Here is a 17,887-nt window from a genome sequence, read left to right on the forward strand (position 1 = left end):
AATGCTGCTCCCCCAGCAGACCACAGCGAAGTACAATGCACTGGCCACAACAGACTGGTAGAACATCTCCAACATCTTGCTGCACACATTGAAGGATCGAAGTTTCCTCAAGAAAAAGAGTCGACTCATCACCTTCTTGTAGACAGCGTTGATGTTGGTCTTCCAGTTCAGTCTGATGTCGATGGACACACCCAGGTATTTGTACTCCTCCACCATGTCCACCTCCTCTCCCAGAACTCTCAGCGGTTGTGGAGCCCTCGCCTTCCTCCTGAAGTCGACCACCATCTCTCTGGTCTTGGCCACGTTCAGGAGCAGGTGATTCCTTTCCGCCCATTCCACAAAGTCCTCCACTACTGCCCTGTACTCCTCCTCCCGTCCGTCCCTTATACATCCGACCACTGCAGAGTCATCAGAGAACTTCTGCAGATGGCAGGACTCTGAGTTGTACTGGAAGTCAGTTGTGTATAAGGTGAACAAGAAGGGAGACAGAACAGTTCCCTGAGGCACTCCAATACCACTGACCACCGTATCAGACAGCGCACTGCCCAGACGGACAAACTGTGGTCTGCCTGTCAGGTAGTCATTGATCCAGGAGACGGTGGGCGCATCCACCCCCACCACCCGCAGCTTCTCACTCAGCAGCAGTGGTTGGATGGTGTTGAATGCACTGGAAAAATCAAAGAAAGTGATTCTCACAGATTCACCGGTTCCATCCAGGTGAGACTGAGCTCGTTGCAGCAGGTAGATGATGGCGTCGTCCACTCCCACACGAGGCTGGTACGCAAATTGCAGAGGGTCCAGAGAAGATTTCACCAGCGGCCTGAGGTGGGCCAAGACCAGCCTCTCCAGCACCTTCATCACATGAGATGTGAGGGCAACCGGTCGGTAGTCGTTGAGGCCAGATGGAGTCGTCTTCTTGGGGACAGGAACCAGGCAGGACGTCTTCCACAGCACCGGGACGGGGGAAGGCAGCAGAGGTGTTTGGGAGGTGTGAGGTGTGGAGGAAACAGATGAGGGTGGTGAACTAAACCTGTTGAAGAAACAGTTTAGTTAATTTGACCTCTCCAGGGAGCCCCCTGGTTGTCTCTCTCTCCCCTTGAACCCAGTAATCTCCTTCATACCGGTCCACACCTCCCTCACGTTGTTCTGCTGGAGTTTGGCCTCCAGCTTCCTCCTGTAGGAGTCCTTGCACTCCCTGAGCTTCTCCTTCAGGTGGCGCTGCACTCTCCTGAGCTCCTCCCTGTCCCCAGACCTGAAGGCTGCTTTCTTCTTATTAAGAAGCACCTTCAGGTCACTGGTGATCCACGGCTTGTTGTTGGGGAAGCATTTTACAGTCCGGGATGGTACGGTGGTGCGTTCACAGAATTTAATGTATTCTGTGATACAGTCCGTCATGCTGTTGATGTCCTCCCCATGTGATCCAAACAGCACATTCCAGTCCGTGGACTCAAAGCAGTCCTGCAGGGCTTCTTTAGCCTCCTGTGTCCACCTCCTCACAGTCCTGGTGGTCACAGGCTGCCTCTGCACCAGGGGAACATACTTGGGAGTCAGCAGGACCAGGTTGTGGTCTGATCTACCAAGGGGGGGAAGGGCAGTAGCACTGTATGCATCCATGGCATTAGCATACAGTAAGTCCAGAGTTTTATTGTTCCTTGTGGGGCAGTTAACATACTGGTGCAAAGTTGGCAGTACTTTATCCAGACTGGTTAAAGTCTCCAGTAACTGCCAAAAATGCTTAGTCTGCAGTTTAGCCACAGTGGAGTGGACGGTGTCCACTGCTGCCTCTGCAGCTGATGGAGGAACGTACACAGCGATAACAATGGCGGACGTGAACTCCCTCGGCAAATAATACGGGCGCATCCCCACGGCGAGCAGTTCAATGTCCGGGCTACAGAAACGTTCCTTCACACACACGTGGTCGGGATTGCACCACCTCTCGTTCACATAGACTGCAATCCCTCCACCTTTCTTCTTGCCGCTCGGAACAACGTCTCTGTCCGCCCGAACAGTCCTGAAGCCGGGTATGGCCGCACTGTGATCCGGGAAATGTGAGTGCAGCCATGTCTCGGTGAAACACATGATGCTGCACTCCCGGTATTCCCACTGGGTCTTTACCAGCGCGCCGAGCTCGTCCATCTTGTTGGCCAACGACCTCACGTTCCCCATTAAGATCGCCGGTACCGCTGGTTTATATTTCCTCCTTTCCGCCTTCAGCTTAGCTCCAGCTCTGCAACCCCGCTGTCTTCTCCGAAGTTCAACGGGGATCTCAGGCCTCGCTCCGGGCAGCAGCAGTAGGGGCTGATCAGCTGATCACGCGAGTAAACAATAACAGTACCCCCATCCAGAAACGTGGAAAAATTACAGTCCATTGTCTGACCATTAATGACAAACATACTAATGCATTTATTTTAATTTTAATTTTTTTAATTTTAATTTTTAGTTATTTATTTATTTATTTTATCATCCCGGCTGACAAAGCTCTGGCAGTTTTATCAACCAAACTCTTAATTTCCACTGCACAAATTTGTAAAATAATAACATAATGCCATATCATCACAATAAGATTTTGCTGAAAGCTGATGAATACTATTGAGTTATCCTCCCAGCCTCATTTTTTTGCAGCTACATCAGATTCTTTCTAAAAGTGGCGGCGCAAGTCCTTTACCCGAGAGGCCTGATAAAACGATTAGGCGTCTGTGTCATGTTAAAAGTTGTCACCCCAGTTTTGTCTTCTGCTTGACTGTTTCTAGCAGGAGTCACTTCCTGTGGCTAATCATGCTCTGATATGCCATGGCACGAACCCCGGCTCCCTCAGAAGCGAACAAACAAGGTACCCGGGGGATCTCCAAACGGCCAGGGCTGTTGGTTTTTGTCTGCTCCGCTGTGATACATTCTCTGAACGCCCACTGTTTTTTCACGGCCTCTCTTTACATTAGACTCTGCTTCCCTATGAAGAGGAAAGTTGGACACGACTCAGAGAAAGAGAAGTGTGATTTCTTCCACCGTGCTCGTAGGGAGATTTAAGGCATCCTCTTAAGCTTAGCTGGAAGGATGGAGGGGGCAGAGACACTTGCCAGAAAGCTGACCTTGATTACATCAAAGGGACACTGTATGGGCTTGATTTTTCTCCATGTCGTGCTGTGTGTGCATGAATTATAACTGATCAATGGATTATCTTTATGGGATTCAGTTAGGATTTAAATGTCAGATCCTTCTATTATTTCTAGCGGGCTGTACGAAATCAGAATTCAGTGTGCTGAGCGTAGCATGGCCCCTATTGTATTTTTAACGTTACTCACCTTTAATTAAACCTTGGTTTATACTGCACTCTTACTAATAAACCCCTTGATGGCATTACTACATCTATTTTATGTCCATTTTGAGTCTTGATGGGTTTGGTGGTCACTGTTTAATGTCTTTGGTTTGAGAGGGATGTGACTGTAATGTGGTGTCTGGGGTTTTATAAAGGTGTGTGTGTGTGTGTGTGTGTGTGTGTGTGTGTGTGTGTGTGTGTGTGTGTGTGTGTGTGTGTGTGTGTGTGTGTGTGTGTGTGTGTGTGTGTGTGTGTGTGTGTGTGTGTGTGTATGTATATATGTGTGTGTGTGTATGTGTGCGCGCGCAGAGCATTTCCATGCAAAGGTAATGATGCTCGGTCTCATTTCTCCACCAGGACTCTAAATGGAGAAATGATGTTTTTGTGACTAGCTCACACCATCCTCATGCTGCATCCTGTACTTTTCACACTTGGCTTGATGGAGAGTCACTCAAGGGCTCGTATATTATGTTAGGTCTACAGAGGGTATGGAAATGTATATTGAGTGTGGCTGGGGATTTTCTCCAACAGTAAAAGGATCCTATTGTTGCAAGGTCTGTCTGTCACTGTCACTTACTCCTCTGCTCTTGGATTGCTTCCCTTCCATCAGCTTGGTTTTCTTCCCTTCTCCTGCACTTCATTTTGGTCTCGATATTGTGAGGATTTGAGGGGAAGTAGAAGGCGAGTCAGTGTCCCCGCGGGTGATGGCTTCACTTCTGTTCAGTCACACAGTTCTGCCGGACGGAATCGGGAATTGGCTTGCCCTGAAGCTTTGTTGTCACTCACATTCTGCCTATTGATTGTGTGGAGGTTGCGTGAGCGGGTGGTGTGTGTGTGTGTGTGTGTGTGTGTGTGTGTGTGTGTGTGTGTGTGTGTGTGTGTGTGTGTGTGTGTGTGTGTGTGTGTGTGTGTGTGCTCGCACAGGGGTTAGGTGTGGTCTGTGTAGGGGGAAATTGGCAGCGCTTACTTTGTGTAGGTGAATGCAAGGACTACTTTGGAGTGAACTTTTGGAGTGTTGGCACTGGCACTATACACACATCTCCCACACAGCACTAAACCCACACAACAAAAGGATGCGATACACTGTTTGTTCTATAGGAGCTCGTGTCGTGCTGTTAGATTTTAACATCACTTTCCTCTCTCTTGCTGTTTTTCTAGGTCAGGAGATTTGATCCTGAGGGAATGGTGCTGCTGAGATGACCTGTGTGGCCTTACGTTCCTCAAGAAATTATTCTCCAGTCAAAAGAGGGGAGCGAAATCTAGCCAGGACATGGTTGACAGGCTCACATGATGGACAGGTGATGGAGTCTTCCATCATCTTTCTCCACCAGTGACTCGGCCAGCCTTTCCTCTGAGGCATAAGTGTGCACGAGTGGTCCAAGGCCCCCCACTTCTTTGCCATGGTGACATAAGCAGTGCTGCAATATGAAGGAGAGCCACCGTGAGACCGTCTCATTTCTTTCTCCAGTAGCTGCTGCAGCTGCTACCTTAACGGCGTTCGTATTTAGCCCACAACGAGGCTGACTTTGTTGTGAATAATCCCTGCTCGCTGCTTCCTACCCACACTGAGAGAGACTGTCCCCAAGGCGTGTTGCTGGGCCGGTGGGGCGGAGTGGTGACGTGAGACGATGCTGGGATGTGTGACACGCGTCCGTCGGCTGGTCCGTCTCCTCCCCCTGCAGACCTCCCTGCTCCTCCTGTTCCTCTTCTGCACGGTCAGCGTCTTCATCTCGGCCTACTTCCTCTATGGCGTCAAGCGGGAGCTGGAGCCGTCGGGAGGGGGTGTGTCCGGTGCAGAGGGAGCATCTGCCGACTCGGACGACCCGAGGGTCACTCCATCCCGACTGCTGCCTTTGCGGAGCGTCTCAGGGGGTCCGGGGGTGGATCCCGGAGGGGCCAGGACAGATCCTGTGGTTCTGGTGTTTGTGGAAAGCCAGTATTCTCAACTGGGGCAGGAAATCGTGGCCATCTTGGAGTCTGGCCGGTTCAGGTACCGGACTGAGATCTCTCCTGGTAAAGGGGACATGCCCACATTGACGGACAAAGAGAGAGGGCGTTTCACACTGGTGATTTATGAAAACATTCTCAAGTATGTTAACTTGGATGCCTGGAACCGAGAGCTGCTGGACAAATACTGTGTGGAGTATGGAGTGGGCATCATTGGCTTCTTCAAGGTTAGGACAACACCACACTCCCTCTTCCTCCCTCCATCCTCTCCCTCCTCTCACTCACACCTTCTGCCCTGTCCATCTGGCTCCACCGTCTCTAAGGAGATGGGATTCACAGAGTTGGAAAGACCTGCCCAGTTTAATATCACTCAGTTCCACTCTCATGTTTCTCTCATGTTCTCCCTATCTCTGTTTATTCCATATTCTGCAATCTGGCCTCCTTCACTCTCCCCCGGTCTCTTGTTTCTCCTCCCTTGTTTTCTCTGCTTTGTTTTTGTCTCTCTCGCTATTCAGTCCTCCATTGCTCTTATTTTCTCTTTCTCTCTTTCCTTCTCTCGCTCTCAGTAATCCCTAGATACGCCTATTTGCCCAGGGCCAGTTTTCAGGTCTTATGGTTTTAATCACCATCTCGGAGCCTTGGAAAGAATATAGAAAAAGATTTGGGGGGTGCAGAGATGTTAGGCAGTGCAGGTGAAGGTTAACCTGGTGGGATTTACCATCCACTGGGAGAGGAGGAAGGAGAAAGCAGGGTGTGCATCCCAATGACCTGGTCACACAACAGCGCTGCTCTGCTGTCTGAACTGTTTGCAGTAGCACTCAACCGACATACCAAGTGTATCCGGATATTATTGGCCAGTTTTGGCTTATTACAGATCTGTATCAACGTTTATGTTGGGCTGATGAGTAACCAGATATTATTTGCATAATTTAGAAACCAATTTGAAAGGATGCATTTTAAAAATATTTATTAATCATGTACTTATTTTTTCTAAAACTAAACTTGGATTTAAATGGTACTGGGTGTAGCCTTTTAAAGAGTTAAAAAAAATAAATAAAAAAAAACCTGCTCAAAACTGTTTATCAAATTGACACTTAATGACTTTTCTTGTCTTATAAGAATCTGACTACATGCTTTCAAAGTCCTGTACAGGAGCAGATGCATTTACTCCTATTCAGGTTTTCAGAAACTCCAGCTGTAAAACATACAATAGATTCTGATCTGTTCTGCATCTGTAATCGGCTTTCGCAGTACTTTTTATGCAGCACTAACGCCCCTGCTAAGTCTATTTAGATTTCTGTTATTGGTGTTTCATATCAGTTTGTTCTTTAGAGTTAGAGCTTTCCGGGATCTGCTTAACATAAGTAACACCTACATGCTGTAAATATGTTTTTGGTAAACAAATACTTCCAGTCCATAGAACATATGATTAATGGGGTCTTTCTGTATCTGGTGGATTAACAATGAAATAATTTGTTTGTTCCCAGCACAATATGTTGTGAAGGAAAGGTATGCTTTTCTATATTTGGGTTTTAATACGGTTTGATCAAAGAAAAAATGATGTATAAATAGGCAGATTTTTTGCAATGATTTATCATATACACACCCACAGCAGGGGGGTTAGTGACTCTAAATAATGTGAATTAGAGTCTGTGTAAAAAAAAAACCAACCAAGACAATGGTTAAAGATTATATGCTGATATATTTAAAAAAAAAATTCAAACTCTCAAATACTGTTATCAAAAGTCCAGTATCTTTCATTCTCCGGTTTGCACATCACAATAGATAAACATCAGTAGCCATGATGTGGATGCAAAGGGGGCACACAAGGATCAACTTTATGATGCTGTCTCTAACACACACACACACACACACACACACACACACACACACACACACACACACACACACACACACACACACACACACACACACACACACACACACACACACACACACACACAGGGTGGTGAAATTCTAAGTAAGACTTGGAAAATCTAAGAGAGAATCGGAGAGTTGTCACTGAAGCCTCCGAACCTTAAAGGACACAGCAGGAGGTTATTCATTTTGTCAGCAATCTCGGCGCATAACAGATTGAGCATAGCAGGTAGAAGCTGCCTCATGCCTTCACGTTTGAGTAGGCCTGACATTCCTTATTTTACACATGACTGAAGAAATTGGGGAATTATATCCAATACGTTTCTGTCTTCATCACTCTGGTGTATGATGATTTCTCTCTTGTCTCTGTCTCTTTGTGTTGATCAGGCCAATGAAAACAGTCTGCTCAGTGCTCAGCTGAAAGGCTTCCCCCTCTTTCTTCACTCTAACTTGGGTCTGAAGGACTGCACAGTCAACCCCAAGTCCCCACTTCTCTTTATCACCCGATCCGGGCAGCCCCTGCCAGGACCTCTCCCTGGGGACGACTGGACCGTTTTCCAGTCCAACCACTCTACATACGAACCCGTGTTGCTGGCCAAGACCCAATCAGCGGAGAGTGTCGCATCGATGGGGCAGAATGCTGCTCTGCTGCCGTCGGTGGTGCAGGACCTGGGGCTTCATGACGGCATTCAGAGAGTCCTGTTTGGCAACAATCTGGTCTTCTGGCTGCACAAGTTGGTGTTTGTGGACGCTGTGGCCTTTCTGACGGGGAAGAGACTCTCGTTGTCCCTGGAGCGCTACATCCTGGTGGATATAGATGACATCTTTGTGGGCAAAGAGGGCACCCGCATGAAGGTGCCTGATGTAAAGGTAAGTTTATGCACGTGTTTCTGAGTGAAAAAAGTTTGTCAGAGCAGAAACTGAACCTACTCATCCAGTCGTCTGCCAATGTTTTCAGCAGCCCTTTGCTAAAATCTTTCAAAATTGACTCACACATAGCATGTGCTGTCCCATGCCAGTCATACAGAAACCCCTTCTTCTCGCCCTTCTTCTCCTTTTGAATGCATTCGTCCCAGTAGGCTGCTCAAAGCTGACAGGCCCCACTGCTCACACTGTCACAGAAGCTCCACAGCAATGAATATTTCAGGGACCCAGAGACATACAAAGAATGTTGAAAAGCTCCGTGCTTGCGTCCCCTCAGAGCAGAACAGACTCCCCTCACATGTGGAGGCAAAGGGTATAAGAAAAAGTTATGGAAGAAGCATCAAGGCCTCCTCACTGGCAGCGCATCAGCAAGCTTTTAGGAACAAATCACACCCTGACAAGATGGAGAAATCTGAGAGTGAGAGGGTGGGGGGAGGGGGTGTGTGCTGGGAGTCTCATCCAGCGTGGAGATCAAATGAAACAAACACCCGAATCAGAGGAGAGCCAAATATCAAACAGAATGAAGGAGAGGAGTGAGGCAACAGGGAGTGGATATTGGATGTTTACCGACAGAAACTTGCAGAATGAAATATGTATGTGGGCACGCGACCGCCTGAGTGTTCACGCTTCCTCATTAATGCACTCATGCGCCAGTTTGAGCACATCATGTATTGACTCATATTCCTTTTCCTCCCACTGTTTCAGGCCCTGCTGGAGACACAGAGGGAGCTGCGCACCCATGTGCCCAACTTCACCTTCAATCTGGGCTTCTCAGGGAAATTCTTTCACGCTGGTAAGATGCATTCTGTGAAGAGAACCTTTGGCACAGTTAACTCATGCAGAGATGAGAACATGCGCTAAACTGAAGGAGATAGCACCTCGAAGTTTGTAAAGTTTAGGTTCATATTCTTTTAATTTTCTTCTCTGTCGCGCATCGACTATTTTTTCCTCACATGCTACATTTTAATATTTGAACTCCTTCTCTCTTTGCCTCGCTGACTTTCATTTCCTCTCTTTGTCATCACTGGCCTCATTTGACCTTTGCCTCTCCTTTGTCTTTGTCCATTTTTATCTCTTCAATTTCCTCCGAACCCATCACCCCTCATTTTTCTGTAAACCCCTGTCTTCTCTCTCCCGTCTCCTTCTTCCCCCATCGGACTGTCCCGCATCTCTTCTGTGTCCAGGATCTGATGAGGAGGACCTGGGAGATGACCTGCTGCTTTCATATGTGAAGGATTTCTGGTGGTTTCCTCACATGTGGAGCCACATGCAGCCTCATCTCTTCCACAACCAGTCCGTGCTGGCCGAGCAGATGTTGCTCAACAAGAAATTTGCCATGGTGAGTCACAGGGGGGCAAAGGTCACATTACAGCTTTGGTTGACCACTGTGATTAGACCTATCCATGCTTATCTAAAGAGGCAATACCAGACATAGTATTAACATTCTTTTTAATTATTTTTAATATGCAAGATTTCCATCCTGGTTAATTAAGCAACACCCGTGGTTGCCGTGGGAACAGTAAATATGGACGTGCAGGCTGTGTACCTCACTGTAACTGATCCTTCTTATCTCATTACTTCCTTGCAGAAAACCTACTTTACACACAATTTTGATAAATTAATTCCATCTGCACTAATTGTGTCACCATACACACTGTTTTTTTGTTTGTTTGTTTTTTTCTCTGGACACCACAATAAAAGTCACCCTGTGTTTTGCCAGTTGAAAGCAGCAGGAAATGTTGGGTTTGCGTGAGCATTAAGTTAGAACTCTGGTACGGTGTAAAGATGCCAAACAATAAGCAGTGAGGCTGTTATCAGTTGGAAAAATTGAATTGCTGCTGGATTACATGCTGCATTGTTTTCCTGTGAATCCCTTGTGCTTATTCTGGCAGCGTGAATCCAGCGAGAAAATGGCAGACTCCCACTGATTTCAGGAAAAGCTTAAGGATTCAAATTTTATCATCTGCCGAGCAGTCGGGTGTCGATGAACCTTGCCCTGTGTTTGATACCTTTCCAGTCACTCTTCTTGTCTCTTCACTCTCACCTCCAGGAGCATGGGATCCCCACGAACATGGGCTACGCGGTGGCTCCTCATCACTCGGGTGTCTACCCTGTACACATGCAGCTGTACGACGCCTGGAAAAAGGTGTGGGGCATTAAGGTGACGAGCACAGAGGAGTACCCACACCTGAAGCCTGCTCGCTTCCGGCGAGGTTTCATCCACAGCGGCATTAGCGTAAGGCCACTTTTCATTCATTAGGCCTCATTATCTTCTTACCTCTGGCCTGTTGCTTTCTCACCACTTGGCTTCTCAACATCCATTACGTTTTCAGCCAGTAATCCCTTTCAGGGGTGCCCTCCATCATCTACATATTCTATCCTTCATTCGATAATTATCTTTCCGTCTCCACTTCATTTGTATTTATTCCTCTCTCATGGCCGGCACTTTCTCTCCATCGTCCTCCAATCCTCTCCAATTCTGCTTTTCTGAAATGCTGTTTTCGTTTGCCATATATCACAGAGGCAACAGCAGTCCTGAGAAAGGCAGTCATCTCATTAGTCCCGTTGGGTTGTTGAATTTGTGTACGGAGCGGGAGATGATAATAAAGTCAAGTGAAGCAGTCTTGCATGAGACACCTGTCTGAGTAGTGCTGCCTAGCAGTTCTCAGCACCATAACGAAGACTGACATCTTTGGCAACAGCATAGCAAGTGTCTGCACACAACCAATCACTGAAATGTCAACACCCAAAAGAAGCGGCATTTTATTCAGAGCTGAATAATACAGGTATGAGGGAAAAAAATAAAGTTGAATAGATTATATTCAAGAGGTTCAAAAGACAGAAAAAAAAATCTCCTCCATTTCTTTCCCAGGTTGACCTTCAGCATTGATAAGAAACAGTGCAGCCTCAGTCCAGTTCCTTTGTAGTGCTGGCATTCAGTCCGCCTGTGTGGTCTCAGAGCTCTGTTCCCGTCCTTGAGATAGCGCCGTCAGAATGGACAGTCTCCGCTGCTTACTGATGATTGATATTCAGTTCCCCAGACACTCCAAACTGTAAATGCATTCCATGAATTTCCATATAGACTCAGAGTGAATGAGAGGTTTGCTTTGGCTAAATGAGCTGCATAATGTGAATGTTATTGAAAGCAAACAATGTGTGGGGTAACTGCCTGGAGTACTGACAGCTCTGCTCCGCTCTCAGTGGAGGGCTGATGGTGTGTGTGTGTGTGTGTGTGTGTGTGTGTGTGTGTGTGTGTGTGTGTGTGTGTGTGTGTGTGTGTGTGTGTGTGTGTGTGTGTGTGTGTGTGTGTGTGTGTTTATTTGTGTGAATGCATTTCTTGTGATCTTTATTTTTTCTTCATGTGACTGTGTAATTTTTCATTTCTTTGCGTGTTGTGACTTAGTGTTTGTTTATATTGCAGGTATTGCCCAGGCAGACGTGTGGTCTTTTCACACACACCATCTTCTATAAAGACTATCCGGGAAGTCCGAATGAACTGGACAAGCTCATCAATGGAGGAGAACTCTTCCTCACCGTTCTGCTGAATCCTGTGAGTCGGTGACACATCCACACAGCACGGCGTTTGTCTTGCGCACTTGGAAACCCATTTAACTGGTGGTGCAAATTGAAATTCAAACAACGGGACAGGACAATGACTACTCAGCCAGTGACTCACGCAGTGATGTTTGCATCGTGCTTTCTCTTTTTACACAACTGTGAAAGCTTCTTTTATCAGAGCCAAAACACGATGTTGAAAATTCCTTGTATTTGTCAACATGTTATTTTTGAGATTGTATAAAAACGTTCCTGTTATTACCGTCGATGAATATTCTTCTCCGTGTCCGACTCTTTTCAAACCAAGACTTGTTCAAACTATGAAAAAAAGAAAACCTTTGTTCCAGCATGCTCATCGTTGTGTGGTTGTTCCTCTGTGTGCAACTTTTTCTCGAAGTGCATTTGTTTAACCCTGAATGGAAAGCATTCACCCATGTGGCTTATTAGGGACAGAGGGACGCTGCCCTAATGAGATAATTAAAATTCACTACACTGTACAGCAATAAAAATGGCAATGTCAGATTCAGGTCAGCAACTGGCAATTATTTTCTTTATTTTTTATTATTGTGCTTATTTCCTTGATTAAATCAATTATTTATTTAATCCAAAAAATATCAGAATATAGCTAAACATATTCATAATAAGGTCCCAAAGGTCAAGATTTACTGTGATTATATGACAAAAGTATACAATTTTCACTTAAAAGCTTGAATCATAATTATTTTCTGTTGATTGACTCATCAATAATTCTACTAATTGATTCAGCACTAATCAAAATTATGTCACGTGTTTTTAGTGGCATACATATCGATATCGAGTTTACCTTCACCCCTTGTGATAAATTTGACTGCTTGTTGTTTCCATTTACAGATTAGTATCTTCATGACCCATCTGTCAAACTATGGGAACGACCGGCTCGGCCTGTACACCTTTAAAAGCCTGGTGATGTTCGTTCAGACATGGACCAACCTGAAGATGCAGACCCTGCCGCCTATTCAGCTGGCTCAGAAGTACTTCAGCCTGTTCCCCTCAGAGAGAGATCCCCTCTGGCAGGTGAGAAGAAAATACTGATGTCTATCATTTATGTTCTTTATATCTGTTATAATGTAGAATATCTTTAAAATATTCCGTTTAAATGTATCGTCTGTTGTCTAGCCATCCTCAGCGGTACATAATCAGACAGTGTACGTGTGTGTATATATGACTTTGATGTTATTGATGAATTCATCTTTTTGTTGATGGGTGTAGATGGATATCATTATCCTAACATGCTTTATTAAAGACACTTCCTTTGAACATGATTGGAGATTATTTGAGTAAACTTGGATATCCTGCTTTCTCTCAGACTTTGAAATTGACATATTTGTTAGCGTTATGTAGGAAGCACACTTACGACAAATGATTGTTTGTGTGTTTTGGGGGGCTACAGGATCCTTGTGAGGACAAAAGGCACAAGGACATCTGGTCCAAAGAGAAAACATGTGACCGCTTCCCCAAACTGCTTGTCATCGGGCCTCAGAAGACAGGTGAGACGCAGTGCTTCAACACCCTCTACAGGACGGAGTTAGAAATAATGAAAAGTGAAGTCGGGTCATGTTCTAACTCTCTTTATGTTTTTAACTCCTCACTATTGTTTCCTAAATTTGCCTTTTTTTCCCTTTTTTTTACATTATGTGTTGATCTTCTCTTAAATTATGATAGTTTAAACATTCCCTTAAACCTTTTGCTTTTGTTCCCCCGCTTTATCTTCTTGGCCTCCTCTAAATACCGCTTCCATTCTCCTCTCAGGCACAACAGCGCTCTACCTATTTCTTGGCATGCACCCTGACCTGACCAGTAACTACCCCAGCAAGGAGACTTTTGAGGAGATCCAGTTCTTCAATGGACACAACTATCACAGAGGCATCGACTGGTAGGAAACCTCATTTTTCTATGCTCTAGCAGCAGTAAGTAATCAACGACTCTAAACTGCCAATATCTTTTTTTTTTTAGAAAAGTCCCCATAATATCAATACTTTTTGTGTTTTTTTCTGTTTTTTGGTGGTTTAATTGATTTCGACCTGCATTAATGCAAAGCTTCCCGCATCACAGCAGCTGAAAGGAATCCAACACAAAATTTACTTGGCAGGCAGGGAACTTCTGTGACTCTGCTGCCCAAATATTAACATTGTATAACACTGTACAATGTTTTTTGTACGTGGGGTGCCAAGCGGTTGTGCATGGTCGATCACCCACACAGTGAACAGTGAAAATATCCTTATCTGTGCAGAGCAAATTGGACCAGATCAACCATGGCTGACACTTTGTATTTTTGTGTTTTCTGTGTTTTAGGTACATGGAATACTTTCCTCTGCCCTCCAACACTAGTTCAGACTACTACTTTGAGAAGAGTGCCAACTACTTTGACTCTGAGGTGGCTGCTCAGAGGGCTGCATCTCTTCTACCCAAAGCCAAGATCATCACCATCCTCATTAACCCAGCGGACAGAGCTTACTCTTGGTACCAGGTCTGTCACAGGCAACCTGAAATTTCGCACCACCCACCGCTCCATTAATCTCTGTGCTTGTTAGGGGATTTATTTTAGACTAAGTAAATGACTCTGATCATTTTCTGTGTGCCCACAGCACCAAAGAGCCCACGATGACCCGGTGGCGTTGAAATACTCCTTCCATGACGTCATCACTGCAGGCCATGACTCTCCAGTCAAACTACGGGTCCTCCAGAATCGCTGTCTGGTGCCAGGCTGGTACGCCATCCACCTGGAGCGCTGGCTTAACTTCTACCACTCCAGCCAGGTATTATGGGTGTTTTATTGCTAATGGTGGTGATCAGTGTACAATCAGTACCAGCATTAAGTATTTCTCAACCACCTATATCTGTAAAAAACTTCCTCACTGGGTATATCAAGCTTCATGTTCAGAGGGTTTCTGGGGAGGCTTGACCTTGAGGGAAGGAAGTTTCCTTTTATTAGTGCTCTCAAGTACTTTTGAACTGGGAAAAATTTGAACAAGTTTAACTTTGAAAATTGTTGTGATAATGATGATATTTAAAAATACAACTGTGCTGTTCCTGCTCTGATATTTGTAACCATTTGTGCCTTTCTTACCCAGTTGTTAGTGTTGGATGGACAGATGCTGAAGACTGAGCCTGCCTCAGTCATGGATAAAATCCAGAAGTTTCTTGGCCTCGCCAACATCATCAACTACCACAAGATCTTAGCGTAAGTATCCCCCTGTCACAGTTCAGCCACAGTATATTGTTCTCAACTGCCAAGTTTACAAACTAATTTACAGATTGATTTATAGCTTCAACTGTGTCCAAACCACTTCCAAACACAAACACTGATGTGTAAGACGTAATATTATTCCCCCAGCAAGAATTTCTATAAACCAGCAATTTATTGCAGTTTTCCTTTGAAAGATTTTGAGACTCAAGGGTTATGATGCTGACCAAAAGTCCACCGCAGGATCTTTGTTATCTCAGTCTCACTCTGCTGTTTAGTTGAATCATTGTATTGGAATTACCGAAAAACAGATTTAATTAAAAAGATATACATACATCCCTTCCATGCATTAAAACATTTAAAGATACATTTTATCTCGTGTTTTTTTTTTCACAAAAAAGTAAGTTTGCTATTTTTTTTCAAACTACCATAGCTTTTTCTCCTCAAAGGTCTTTGAATATTAAATATTCTTTATTATAAAGGTTTATAGGCTCAAAACAAGACTCCTACTCTTTTGTGTGTTTTTATCACACTTCTTTCATTGCTTATTGGACTGAAATGCAGATTTTTTTTTTTTTTTTGTGAAGCCATAAATCAACAGAGAACAAGACAAACAAGATAAATGCAAAACATAATTTTGAGTGAAGGGGGACTTGAAATACATTTTCAAGAGATGAATGGATGACATTTGTGATTAATTAGAATTCTAAGTTAAGTGTTTGTAGCTCACAATGAAGTCTGTTATCTTTTATGTATAGGTTTGACCCCAAGAAAGGCTTTTGGTGTCAGCTGCTGGACGGAGGGAAGACAAAATGTTTGGGAAAGAGTAAAGGACGCAGGTACCCTGACATGGACCCTGGGGTATGATCATTTATAAAACATCTTCTCTTCACCATCTGTTTCATTTCACTGCTTTAGATTAGTGTTTTTGCATCAAATTTCATCTGACCTCTTTGCCTCGTCCAGTCCCAGGGATTTCTCAGGGAGTACTATCGGGATCACAACATTGAGCTTTCGAAGCTGCTCTACAGGATGGGTCAGCCGCTGCCCAGCTGGCTCCGAGAAGAGCTAGTCCACACCAGGTAGCAGCACCGCAGGGGAAGACCACAGCTCCACACACTAAACCACTGCTCCACCCTGCCGGGGCTCGCTGGCCAAGTGGCCTGACATGTTGAAGATCCCAAATAGTTTTGACTGAACCTGGAATATTTCGAGGTTTGAGGATGGGATACCCAACTAGAGCTGAAAAATGAAATGTGATCTTCTCAAATAGGGCAACAGTGGACAAACCAGGAACATGGAAGCCCTAATGGTGAGTCCTGGAGAAGGAACAGGGAAGACTCAGTGACGCACATAAGGGACTTGCAGTGTTTGATAATCACAGCCCTTTTCTCCTCAATCAAACTGTCTTTTCATCACATGAACTTCTTCCTGGAAATCAAAGAGAGAAAAAAAAACAAAGTCTGACGCTTGAGTGGTCCTCAGTTTCACTTCTGGAAAACGGGTGACAGAGACGTAAACCCTATAACCCGTGTGTCCAGCGAGGAGTCGTGGTGTTCGGAGCACATTAAAAACAGGCAACATAGTATCGACTTAACAGAGGCAGAGACATTGGTTGCAGATGCCTTTGATGTGTTCGTATGAGCAGAGAATGGGACGTCTGGAGACTTGACTCGGGCTGCATGTTGTAGCCTTACTTGATAGGCCTTGTTAGAATCTAGTTATTGCATTTACAAGTGCCAGGACAGAATCTTCAGTCAATTATTACCACATGGACTTTTGAGGGGTTCTTTTTTTTTTTTTTTTTCTTTACTCTGATTTTATTTTAACTATTTTGTAATGCTGACGGCAATGCATTATTGTAGAATGTACCACAACTAAACATCTTAGCTCTGTTGTTTTCTTCATGCCGGATGTACAGTACAGTTATTTATACCGTTTTTCGGCTCTGCTGCTCTTTAGTCAGTTTCATGACTTTTAAATTGGCTACAGCAGGAACAGTAGGATAGAAGTTGAAAGCACAAAGTTTTACTCGAGTGAACATCAGTTCTGAACATACAGGTTACTGTAAAGCACACTAACAAAACGTCTCCTACTTCAATCTGTGAAGAAAAATCATAAGCTAGCTACTGTATGTTAACTTAGCACCCGGGTCCGATAGATTCAGATAGTGTACAGAACAAGATTGTGCATTTTGAAAAACCATTTTCCGCATTTTTTTTTTTTTTTTTTTTTAATCAAAACTGTGTATTTTGTCTTATTTTGTTTCATTTCATTTAGTGGAGGAGTTTTAAGTTCAAGGGGGAGAGGGGGGTAATAAAAACTGCGTCTGGGTGAAAAACGTGTAAAGTCACCAGGCAGAGTACTAGTACGCCCAGTGAGACCACACAGACGTTTGGTTGTCGGTCGAGGTATTACCACTGCAACTAGATGTCAAGCATAGATAACAAAAAGCTGCTCTTATTGCAATAGTTTTGTACAATGTTCTGACGTAATAACAATGCACATGTTGGTCCATTATTTCCTGACTTTGTAATGTACATAATGCGAGGCCCGCGGTAGACCTAAATTATTGAATGTGTTTGGGTTTACACTCTCCATCAGCCCATTCTCATAGTGTGAACTGTCAGTGCTGTTCTGAGGGGAGTTTGGATTTTTTTCATTGTGCGGAGGTGTGTCGCTACGATTATTTCCGCTCATGTCCTCTCACTGCCAACTATTGTACAAAAGTACTGAGTCTCTCCATATAAAGTATTAAGTGATAACGCATAACAGCAACGATGGTACTAATCTCCTGGACTGTATGATAAAGATTTGTAATTGTTGTCAATAATTTTTACAATGTAACTAATATTGTCGGTGCTTTTTAATTTGCAAATAAAACACCACTGTATTTTTCAGTAGCTGGATATTTTTTTCCATCCTTTCTCATCTAAGTGTCTGCCTCTGATTGATAATTACAAACCAATTTATATTTCAGGTGCGATTCAAAGTGATTGTGACTACTTTTGTACAGAGATTTCAGGAAACATGCCAGTTCCTTGTCA

At 44.5% G+C, this 17,887-nt stretch overlaps 1 protein-coding gene across 2 annotated transcripts in view; it reads left to right on the forward strand.

Moving 5' to 3' along the window:
* Nucleotides 1–17,743, forward strand: part of ndst1b (N-deacetylase/N-sulfotransferase (heparan glucosaminyl) 1b) — a 43,105-nt gene extending 25,362 nt beyond the window's left edge. For both annotated transcript variants that reach the window (XM_069720016.1, XM_069720017.1), the window contains exons 2-15: nucleotides 4,472–5,487; nucleotides 7,526–8,008; nucleotides 8,768–8,855; nucleotides 9,247–9,401; nucleotides 10,113–10,298; nucleotides 11,484–11,612; nucleotides 12,488–12,670; nucleotides 13,047–13,143; nucleotides 13,406–13,529; nucleotides 13,949–14,123; nucleotides 14,242–14,412; nucleotides 14,728–14,837; nucleotides 15,599–15,701; nucleotides 15,807–17,743. In XM_069720016.1, coding sequence (XP_069576117.1) covers nucleotides 4,942–5,487; nucleotides 7,526–8,008; nucleotides 8,768–8,855; nucleotides 9,247–9,401; nucleotides 10,113–10,298; nucleotides 11,484–11,612; nucleotides 12,488–12,670; nucleotides 13,047–13,143; nucleotides 13,406–13,529; nucleotides 13,949–14,123; nucleotides 14,242–14,412; nucleotides 14,728–14,837; nucleotides 15,599–15,701; nucleotides 15,807–15,926 — 2,670 coding nt within the window. In that variant the 5' untranslated portion in view covers nucleotides 4,472–4,941 and the 3' untranslated portion in view covers nucleotides 15,927–17,743. The remainder of the gene's footprint in view (nucleotides 1–4,471; nucleotides 5,488–7,525; nucleotides 8,009–8,767; nucleotides 8,856–9,246; nucleotides 9,402–10,112; nucleotides 10,299–11,483; nucleotides 11,613–12,487; nucleotides 12,671–13,046; nucleotides 13,144–13,405; nucleotides 13,530–13,948; nucleotides 14,124–14,241; nucleotides 14,413–14,727; nucleotides 14,838–15,598; nucleotides 15,702–15,806) is intronic.
* The last annotated feature ends 144 nt before the right edge of the window (nucleotides 17,744–17,887 follow it).

Source organism: Brachyistius frenatus, unplaced genomic scaffold (genome assembly GCF_029030835.1).
Source record: "Brachyistius frenatus isolate BFR_SWC_R1_liver_20210118 unplaced genomic scaffold, ASM2903083v1 Contig_229, whole genome shotgun sequence".
NCBI lineage: Eukaryota > Metazoa > Chordata > Actinopteri > Embiotocidae > Brachyistius > Brachyistius frenatus.